The sequence below is a fragment of the Etheostoma spectabile genome, chromosome 6 (genome assembly GCF_008692095.1).
Source record: "Etheostoma spectabile isolate EspeVRDwgs_2016 chromosome 6, UIUC_Espe_1.0, whole genome shotgun sequence".
NCBI classification, from domain to species: Eukaryota; Metazoa; Chordata; class Actinopteri; order Perciformes; family Percidae; genus Etheostoma; species Etheostoma spectabile.
Genome location: NC_045738.1, coordinates 15728829 through 15740313, shown reverse-complemented (window position 1 = coordinate 15740313; position 11485 = coordinate 15728829). Strand labels below are relative to the sequence as shown.

Genomic DNA, 11485 nt, shown 5'->3' with positions numbered 1-11485 from the left:
TTGGAGTTTCTATGTGCGGTTTAGGCCTACTTTCAATTTTGTTTTTTAATAATGGACCCAAATGTAATTTATTTCAAAGGGATTTTGATGTGTTCATTTTTAACAAGCCATGCCATTGCCAGACACACTGTATGTAGTCAAAATTTTAAAAAGTCTTATGACATAACTACTTCCTCCCCCTTGGTCAAATACTCTGCCACTTTGACCTAGACTTCCACTGTTACGCCTGTGACACCCCGATCTACCTCAGCACCAAATCCCTCCCCAATCCTCCCCTCTCCCACATCAACTCCTCTCTGTCAGCTATTAAAACCTGGATGCAACACAGCTTCCTCAAACTCAACAGCAATAAAACAGAATTCCTCCTCATAGGCTCCAAATCCACACTCAGCAAAATCAATAACCCCACTCTCACCATCGACGGCACCATTGTCTCCCCATCTTCCCCAGGCCCACGACCTTGGCGTGATCGTTGATTCCACTCTCTCCCTTGAGCCCCACATCCGCCATGCCATTTAAAGCTCATTCTTTCACCTCTGCAACATTGCCAAAATCAGACCCCCCTGCTGCTGAAAGACTCATTCACACCTTCATCTCCTCCCAACTGGACTACTGCAACTCACTTCTCCTTGGCATCAGCGCTACCCACATCAATCAACTCCAACTGGTCCAGAACGCAGCAATCAACTCATCACCTGCACCAAATCCTGGCACCACATCACTCCAATCCTGAAACGACTCCACTGGCTTCCCATCTCCCACCGGATCACCTACAAAGTCCTGGTCCTCACCTACAAAGCCCTCCACCATCTGGCCCCCTCATACCTCACCGACCTCTTCTCCCCCTTCCTACCCTCATGGTCCCTCAGATCCACCTCGGCCGGTCTCCTCTCCATCCAGTCTAACCTCCACAGTTTTGGGGACAGAGCCTTCTCCAGGGCACCTCCCAGGCTCTGGAGCTCCCTCCCCCAAGAGATCCGCACCTCTGAGTCCCTCATCATCTTCCAGTCCCGCCTTAAACCCCATCTTTTATTATATTGTGAGTGTTTCATTTAAATCATCTTTGAAATAATGAAACAACTCGATAATTTATTCACATGCATTTTTATCAGTTTTTTAAAAATAAATACTTATAGCAAGGTCAGGTTATCCGTTAAATTCGTAATGTTAGCCGTTTTGTGTTTATAATTAATTTAGGCAACAAAAAAGTATTTAAACTATAATCATACAAAATAAATATAAACTACTAATATAAAAAAAAAAATGGCATTAAAGGTCCGGTCATCCGTTAAGTGTTTTGTTGATATTGGTGGCATTGGCACAGGTTCTACTGTTAAAAGTTACATTTTTTTCTTTCGTTGTCTTGTTTACTTGCCACTTTTCTTTGTTACTTAAAGCCTGCTTTTAAATTCTTTAGACAACTACTTAAGTATTTTATTTGGAAAGCAAATCCTCACTAGCGTTACCCTGGTAACTGCTATTTGTGTTTTTCAGGACACTATATGCGGTAAATTCAGGCAAATATGAAAGATGATGTGGAATTACAGAGAATAACCCATGAGCCTGGTCTAAACATTTGTCCATCTTACCTTACACTTAGAGTTCTGCAGAAATACCACTACACCCCAAACAGAGGCATTTTACTCTTCAGAGGAAACCACACAGCCCACTTCCTCTCAATATGTGGCTTAGATAGAGTGAAGGATTACCAACTCTAGATCCAGAAGCTTATTTGGAAAGTTCTCAAAGCCTCAAATCCCTTCTAACATTTGAGAGTGAATGGTGTTGAATTTATGACAAAGAAAGACTGTAAATCTCAGATTAAACAAAAGCAAAATATACAGATTTAAAATTTCACACTGTGTGCACACTCAATAGAGTTCAGTGCAGACAGCTGTGTTGATGTTTCAAGGCACCGTGTGCAGATAACTAGATGGTGCTGGAGTCAGACGCAGCTCATTAGCGGAGTGTGTTAAAACAGCACTGTGAAGTAAACTTGTGGTTTTTAGACAGATTGATGGATACACAGTTGCTTATAGAGATCAGATTTTTTGGGAAAATACCTAAATCAAGGAAGGATGACCTGTTCAAAATCTCACGTGAGTCAGACTTGTAACTATCTATAGATGATAGATTTTCACATTTTGTTGGGTTGCTTGGAGTTGATTTGAGCACATGCTGTCTACATTTGGTAGCAACAAGAGTTTTAACTGTTAAATAATAACAGACTGTTATGAACCAAGTTTGTGGAAGATGGGATGAAATTTGTCTTTTTCCCACAAAATCAAAATGACAGAAAATCAGTTTAAACATATGAACCAAAGAATTCAGATGTATTTAAAAGTATTTTGCGTCCACACCTCACAGTTCAGGAGTTAAGGATTAAAGTCTAAAGTAACCCACTTCCCCGGATAAGCGGATGAAGATGGATGGATGGATGGATGGATGGAACCCACTTTCTAAATACCAGCTTTGACTGGATCACCAAAAAGAGTGGTGGAAGGTCTTTGCACCTTCCACCAATATTAACTGAAATCTTTAAGTTATCCAGTTAACTAGACTTTTCAGTCAATGGGGGTTGAAATATGGTCATCAGAAACCTTCTTGACCCATAAAAGAAGATGTATACAACTCCTAAGTTTAGCCATAGAAGTCACTAATATTGGAGCTAATGAAACCAGTAAAACTTGAATTATTATAAGTAAGTAACATTTATTTATGAAACACTTTTCACAGATAAATCACAGAGTGCTTTACTGGGGCATAATACATAGCTTACTAACATACATAATAAAAAAAACATATTACAATTGAAATTACATATTACATTAAATGCAGATATTTCAACCAAACACCCATCCAAATAGGTAGCCATAGGTCTTTATCTAATTTTTTAAAAGAATCCACAGAAAGAGCAGACTGTCAGGGTGGGGGCAGAGCAGTCCAAATCGTGGGTGCTACGGACTCAAAAGATTGATCACCACGGACAGGCCCTTAAACTTAATCTTACCATATTAGACGTGAAGAGACTTAAGAACAGGGCTAATGTGAGACCGTCTATTTGACCTAGTGAGTAGCCTTGTAACATAATTCTCGATTAAGCCTCCTGAAGGTGATCAGGAGCAGACATAGCCTACTAAGTGAAAGGAAAAATGCATTACAGTAGTAATCAATGTGAGATAAGCTGAAAGCACGTATACAAATCTGAAGTTCAGCAGTCAAATCTACAGATTTCATTTTACTTATATTTCTTAAGTGAAAAAATAAGATCTGTTCAGCTGCTTTACGTTTGTGTCAAACAACAAAGATTTATCAAATTTTACCCCTTATTTACACAGGTTGGAGCAGACAGAAGAGCAATGCATTGCATGATCATGGGGACGACCTTTTCTGGAGCAACAACCAGCTCTAATAGCATTCATTTGTATTAAAGTTTGTTTGTTGTATGGTACTGGGGCTGGCCCATCTTGTCGGAATCTGGTTTTAGTTGCTGCTTTTGTTTATAACCATCAACAATAGTGTGTGCTTCCTTTCATTACTTGCTCAGATTTTCTGATTATTAAAACAGATTAAGATAATCTAAATCTAAACACAGTGTATTAAATATGAGCATAAAGCATCCGAAAGAAACAAAATCTATCTCTGCAATTGAGATTTCAGAATGTATTATATACATAAACATACACGTGATGTATGACCCATGTTCACAGTCATATGCATTTAGATGCTGAAAAACATTCACAGATGGCTGTTTGTGCCTGCAGACATTTCTTTCTTGGCAATTAAATGAGCTGTCAATCAACATGGCTGAAACATGTTACAGCACAACCAAAGCATTCAAGATGTCCTCTCATTACTGCTTCAAACTGCCAAAGGCATACTGTATTTCTAAGTTTGTAACAGGTTTCAAATCCATTTTTATGTGTGCGCAAAAACAGGTGCTTACTGTAACTTAATCTCAGTTGACTATTATTTAGTGAAATGTGTTTTACATGCTCTTTTAGGAAGATACCAAAAGTTACGTAACCCTGAACTAATCCTTTTTAAGGAGAGGAACAACTCAAACTCTGATTCTTATTTGCTATTAAACTTGATGTCATTGAACTGGACTATCTTCCCATCACGAGTCACCACCTCCTTCTGCTCCCATGTTTCAACCTCCCCATTTTTCTCCTCAAAGTGCCGAATCACCACCCTACCTGTTGTGGGGAGGTTGCAGGGCAGATCCTTGGCAGCCTCTTGGAACAACTTCATCTTCGTGAAGTCTTCCGTGAGCTCAGCTCTGCCTGCTGGGACCAGAGCCTGGTGTTTGTTTCTGTCCTCTGTCCTCTGAGGGGAAGGAGTGAGGTGCATTGCAGCTTGTGGATTCAAAGCTTTAAAGTCTGGTCTGGGGGAACGCTCCCATTTCAGTGGCGATGGGTCCCTGTTTAACGGCAAAGGAGCCTTGTTCATAGGTGCTGGATCCCTGTTAAACGGTGACGGAGCCCTGTTTATTGGTGCTGGATCCCTGTTAAACGGTGACGGAGCCCTGTTTATTGGTGCTGGATCCCTGTTAAACGGTGACGGAGCCCTGTTTATTGGTGCTGGATCCCTGTTAAATGGTGACGGAGCCCTGTTTATTGGTGCTGGATCCCTGTTAAACGGTGACGGAGCCCTGTTTATTGGTGCTGGATCCCTGTTAAACGGTGACGGAGCCCTGTTCATTGGTGATGGATCCCTGTTCATTGGTGATGGATCCCTGTTCATTGGTGATGGATCTCTGTTCATTGGTGAAGGATCCCTGTTAAACGGCGACGGAGCCCTGTTCATTGGTGATGGAGTGAAGTTTCTGACATTAGTTTGAGGTGCAGGTGGCTTAAGGTGATCCTTTTGAACGGGTGAACTGGGGACGATGCCTAAACTTCGTATCTCACTTATGACACCACCCATTGAGGCCCTCATAGTAGGGTCAGTCTCCACCATCCTACACACGGCATGGCAGTACGGCTGATCCAGAAGGGTCTCCTTGATCTTGGCAGGACAGACGGTGGGCGTGTACAGGCGAACCCGGGCACAGAGCTCAGCGATGATCTTACCCATGGCCCACACATCTGAGCGCTGGTCCCTCTGTTTGCCCCTCTGCAGTACCTCAGGGGCTGAGTAGGCCTCGTTCCCCATGTCAACAGCAGAGCTGAGACCAAATCGGAAGAACTTGGCCAGTCCCAGATCGATGATGACAGCTCTGTTTGTGTTATGTTCCACCTGGAAGACAAATTGCGTTTAGTTTGGGTGAAAATGTTTCTCAAAACCATTCACCGAGCTTTAATGGTGGCTAAAGTTACAATAAGGCATTCTAAATGGTCTAAACTCTTTTTTCCTTGTGTTTGTCCACACTAATCAGGTGCCAAAAAAGACCTTCATGGCCCATGTAACTAGTTAATCAGTTCAATGTTTTTGACGACACAGTGACTTAATGAGTCTACGGTAACAAAGTAATTTGTTATTCAGAAGGAACTACTTTCATATGTCTTGCCTCATGAGAGTTGGCAAGATATCAATTTGTGAACAGAAGTGATTCCAAATTAGGTTAACCTCAGAGAAAACCATCAGCCAAACTTGTCATCTTTCTTGCTGCAACCTTATTAACAACTCTTGCGACAGAGAGGAAAGGTTTTCTTTATAAACCACTGTTTACAGAGCTCTTTACCATAATTAAATATGTGTCTGTAACACTTTTGACACTTTTGACATGAAGCCCTTGTGCAGTATGCAGACAGGTCTACACTCACCATGATGTTTTCAGGCTTCAGGTCTTGATGGACAACATCTTTGGAGTGGAGGTGAAGCAGCCCTTCACACATGCCTGTGATGATAGTGCCCCTAATGGACGGAGTCAACTGTAGAGATGAAAATTTGAAATCAAGTTTAGCTGGGCTGGCATAATATTACCCACATTATATTCCATTATATAACTTCCTCATGTTGAGTTGTACGCCCTTTTCCTTCAGGCCTGAATGAAACCACTTTTCTAAGTAAACAAGGTGTGATGTGAACTACAAACTCATGTTTAGATTTTTATCACATTTTAGTCCTAAAATTCAACCAATGCACACTAGAAGAACAGGACGGGTCCCAAATGCCTATAGTGACCTGCCATACTTTATTAAAACCATGCAGAAATTGGAACCATGTAATGTTTTCCTGGCTTTACACCGTTTCATAAAAAAGAAAATGTGGTTTCACATGTGGTTTTTTTGTAATCCAGGCAGACTATCCTGATGTGCTATATTTAATTTCACCTTGAATAATGGGCCTTTTGTCTTTTGTCAAGACAACTTTACCTGTATTTTAGACTTTGATGTTTTGAAGATGGTGGTCTCTAAGTCCTCGCCGAAGATAAACTCTAGAGGAATAATCCATTTTCCGTCTTGGAGAATTATGTTGCCCAGAAGCTTCACTATGTTGGGATGTTTTGCCTTGCTGCAGAGCCGCAGTAAAAAGTCATGGAAAGAAAGAGAAACTGAAAAATTAATCTGCATAAATTTAACAAAACAAAGTGAGTGTGTGTTTTTGTTCTTCTGACATTTTGTTTTACCTTACAGCATTTTAAGAAATCAGCTTCTCCTTTTCCATAAGCTCATTCATCTCATCTTCTCATCATCTCTTCAGCCATTTAAAATGTGTAAACATTAACAAAACCACTTGTACTTACTTGTAAACTTCACACTCTCTCTCCAGGTCCTTCTTACTGATGAGATTATGGGGGACCTTCTTTACAGCAGCCCAGGTATCGTTGTACTTCTGCTTGTACACCTTCCCAAAACAGCCCTGTGCAATAGTGCTGGTGGAGTACGCCATGAGGGCCACGTTGGGACAACTGGAGAAACATGTTAAAGCTCAGAGTTAACAATGTAATTACATGGGTAGACTAAACGGCAGAAAAACCTTATTTTCTTCACTAAATGCCAGTTTGGTGAAGACCCTAATTTTGGTTTATTGTTTGTGAATGTCAGAAATGTTGTCTATACTGCATTACTAGCATCACAACAACTGAGGAAATTCCCTTGTTACAGCTTTTTGTCAATGTAAAATTTCGTAAATGTTCGTGTGAAGTTTGGGACTTTCCTCTTAGTCACTTTGCATAATTCTGAAGTTTGATTGTGGTGCAAGAGCAAGTTAGACAGGAACTATGGGATTAGGATTATGGCTACAAAGGAAACCAAACAGGCGACTCATATTAAACTAAATTCCAATCATCAGAGTGCATCAGCTATATTTTTCCGGTTATTTGGAGAGCTAACAATGGTGGAAAGTATGTCAACTTATGCTACTTTACACTCCAACTCTACCACATTATAAGGGTTAATATTGTAATCTTTACACTTCTATTTTACACTTCAATATTTAATTGAGAGCTTGTTTCTTTGAACAGAAATGTTTAAATATAAATGATGAGTAGCTAATGGAATATACATTGTTATAAATTAAACTATCCAATCGTTGTATGTAGAAAGAAGCTATGACTAGCTTCTTTGACAAGCTTAAATAATAAATGCCTCATACACACATATGCATCCGTGTTGATAATCTAATTCTATGATATAACTGACTGAGAAGCCATTCGGACGTAATTTTCGGGAGAATTTTTTAGTTCAAGGTAATGCGATTCTACTTAAGTGAAAGAAGACCGAACACTTACATCCCATTCTTAATTGAAATCATGAAATCAACATCAAACATTATAAGTTACTAATTTTCTATTTAAACACAGAGCCATTGCACTTGATTGTCAAGTGTTTCCACTTGCAGGCCTGTCTCTAATCCAAGATTCTTTTCATCATGAATAACCTGTCAACAGTCTGTCAGAGCAAACAGGTTCATTGGTTCATGTACATTATGTACAACTAAGCATTCTCAGTAATGGAGTGTCACCGCTGTAGAGAAAGACTGATCCTGTGTTGCTTTCCAAAGAAATAAACTGTCTCTGCCTAATATTCCCACTGAATTGTTTTTACTGAATTTAGTTTCACATTGACGTTGAGTAAATATTTTTGTATCGCTGAACAAATTAGAGATACGGGGAAGGCAGGGCTTTAAAAAGTCTGGAACCAGGATATCCTGAAGTCACCTACAAAAAAACTAAAGATGAAAACATTCTGCACACAGTAAATGAACCATAACTGAGCCTGTTGTGTAAATAACAGCTCCCCTGTGCTGATCTAAACAGACATTGCTTATAATTTTAAGAACTTTAACCTTTTTTATACAGTCCATGACTTTATTAGAAGAGTTGACTCAAGACAGCATTTTGCAGCATATTTTGTACATATTTTAAATTGTATAACAGGGAGAATAAAAATGATGACAAACTGGTAGGTCCAGAACAGAAAACAGTTTCTCTTTCCATTAACGGGAGCACAAAGTTGTCAGCACAAAAATAAATGCCCTTTCATGTTTAAGTTCCAGCCAATAGCTCAAGAAAGAACACTCATGGTATCTAAGAGACGGCAGATGTCATTATTCAGAAAGCAATATTAGCAAATAACAGACTGAGGATGACTGAGACTGAGAAACAAAGTACAATAACTAAACACACTAAAGGCTCATCCATAAGTAAATATGCCTACATTCTGTCCAATAAAGGCATTTCTGCTACAACATTAAAACAGTAAAACCAAAAGTGCTATAAAAGGTTATTAGCCAACACAAATGCTCAAAGTAGATTGATCTATAATGTTCTATGTTTTTCCAAAGAAAGTTGCCTACCTTCTAGGTGTAGAGCGAAAGCAGCTGAGTCAGGTCGGAACATGAGTTGTTGGGTCTCTTTTAAAGTGTTCCACGCCTTCTTGGCCTTCAGCAAAACAGACACGCCTGTATGCTGCAGGTCAGGAATGAGGAGCTCAGCCTGAACGTGTAACAACATAACAGAAGGGCCTGTGACTGCATGGACGGTGTGGATAAGGATGACGCGTAGCCAAGATAACGGGGAGGGGGCATCCCCATGCCGATGACCGGGAGCAAAATATAGGAGCAACACCTGTAACACAATCAAATATACAGTAAATAAGTTGCCCTGATACCAGTGGTGGAAGAAGTATTTAGATCCTTTACTTACAGGTTTTCTCAATTGCTTAAACACCATTTCTGAAAACATTAAGCACAAAACCTCAAATTCAAGCACTATTTACAAAACCTGTGACTCCTCTTGCAAAATGAAACTTTTGTGTCAAAACTATTTTGCCTGTGTTCAAAATGAAATACTGTGCTCAAATTACAAACAAAGCAATCAAAAGGATATGTACTATTAAGCAGTCAGTGAACAATACACCAAAACACATGTAGTTCTCTTACATACGTACATTATTAATCAAAACAAACTTCATATTTCTCCGTCATTGTCTTTGGATGACCAAAAACATACTCTATCATAGTAGCTCAATATTGATCAGAAATTACTACTCTGCTTTGCTCTTTGCAAGTTTTTCTTCATTTTTCCTCCTCCTTGTACCCCTATTTTTACAGAACATACCCTGCATCTCACAAACATGTCCTTTGTCTCTGTCATATTGTAATTCTTGTTCTTTGTTGATATGAACCTGCGACCAGTCAAAATCTATTGAGCAGTCAGTACTGTCACAGTAACAAAGGGCAAGTACAATGTTTAGGGCTATACAATTTTTTCATTGTATAGTATACAGCCTACAATGCACTGTACTACAGTATACACTACTAAAAGGGACAAAAATCAAAGGAGTAAACATGTGATCATTGTGCTTCTTCTTGTCTTTGGGCTAGGTTAGGCCAGATCACTTCGTCGACATCACAAGCTATAAATTCCCTCCTGAGGCAACGGGGGAAGAAGCCTCTTGGTATATTGGTTGTGTCACATCATTTAATACAAGTGAAATCCATTTTGACTGGTTGTGTTCAATCAATGACATATGTTCTCTATTTGTATTTGATTGTTGCCACTTTTGTTTACAAGTATGGATAATGGGCATGGGCGTTAGAGTGCAGAATGTGTTTTGAGAATAAAAATGGGTTTAGAGTTTTGCTGAAAAGTCTAAGTGAGATCTAGAAATTGTGTTTTACCATGTGAAATGGTTGAAGGTATACATAACAGACTGCAGAATTTGCTAAATGAGTTCAGGCAACCGAGAACTTTGTTCAGCCAATGGGTTTTAGCGTTTTAGCAATTGAAAAAAACTGAAAGTAAAAGTATTAATACACAATACTGAAAGAAAACTCTGTTAGCCCTGATCCACGTGGTCCCTGGCCCTGGTTTTTCTATGCAGTAATATGACCATGTTCAGAGCAAAAGCAATTGGTTCCAATTTATTCAGATTATTTGTCCACACCCAGTTCTACTGAAACAATCTGTTTGCAGCGGTATGCACACACTGTGATTGCTACTGTGAGTACTACAGTAATACTGCGACCAGCAGCAATATTGCTCTCTTATCTTGTTTCCAGATATGACATTTCACAGAGGGGCGGTGAAGAGAATCTGGTTCAAAGGCTGAAGTTTTGTCACATCAAAAAGCTGGACAGACAGTGAGAAGTACCTGCTTCCTGCTGTAACAACAGTATTTAAATACCATCTTTAAACTAAATTCCCCTCAAGTCCCCAATTCTTGTTTTCCATAAGCCTTTATTTGTTCTGACATTTTCATATACGTATATGCTTGACAATAATATTGTACAAGGAAGGCCTTTTAAAATGTCAAAACGTGATGTGAAACTAAATGTCCTCTAGTCTAGTTTTAGTTTCACTTATGTGGTTAAATAAGCAATTGCACATCAGGATCTTAAAAGGTGTAAATGAATATACTTGTACATACACATATATACAAAAATTAATCAAGATTGATCAAGGTTGAGTAAAGACTTGATGGCATCCAAAATATGAAGGCATGCATAACGTAAAGTCTGTATTGTGCGGCTGCTTGTTTAATCATTTATGAGACTTTTTTGGTTTGGGAGTGCATTAGAGTGACTTGGAATCAGCCTTTTTCATAACCTTTTCTTTTTACTTTTTATTATTCATATGTGTTTTTATTTGACCTCTGTATTTTTTTAAATCCTAGTTTTGGCCCCGCATGGCAGAGCAGCTTCAAAAATGACGTAGCATTAGTAATTTGCAGTGGGTGACTCTGCAGTTGTACAAGATCTATTAATAAAAAGCAATTTCGAAGACAGTTTCGATCATGATTCTAAGAAGGTTCTGCTGACTGTGGTGACAATCTCCTGGTTATGACTGAAGACATTCCCATACAGAGATAACAACTAAAGAAAAATGAAGTAGGTCAGGAAAGTGCAGACAGAGGGAGAAAGCAAACTGAAAACATTAAATGGAAAGGTGAACTACTGGCTGGAAGAAAACCAAACATGGAACCACTGAATCAGTTGTGTTGTTGTAATGAATTGTAATGTAATGTATTGTCTGTGCTAGATGCCTGGCTGTTTGTGCCTGGCTTCCAGGGTTCATCCCGGGGTCTGGGTATGG

General features: G+C 39.3%; 1 protein-coding gene across 4 annotated transcripts in view; it reads right to left on the bottom strand.

Annotated features, from left to right (window-relative positions):
• Window positions 1-8809, bottom strand: part of zmp:0000000881 (probable serine/threonine-protein kinase PIX13) — a 25816-nt gene extending 17007 nt beyond the window's left edge. Inside the window, exons 1-6 of one of the 4 annotated variants that reach the window (XM_032518411.1) lie at window positions 8746-8809; window positions 6692-6856; window positions 6321-6459; window positions 5769-5876; window positions 4781-5241; window positions 4035-4717 (exon numbers count right to left, since the gene is read on the bottom strand). In XM_032518411.1, the coding sequence (XP_032374302.1) occupies window positions 4075-4717; window positions 4781-5241; window positions 5769-5876; window positions 6321-6459; window positions 6692-6837 (1497 nt within the window). In that variant the 5' untranslated portion in view covers window positions 6838-6856; window positions 8746-8809 and the 3' untranslated portion in view covers window positions 4035-4074. The other 3 variants (XM_032518410.1, XM_032518412.1, XM_032518413.1) reach the window with 3 other exon arrangements.
• Between the last annotated feature and the right edge of the window lie 2676 nt (window positions 8810-11485).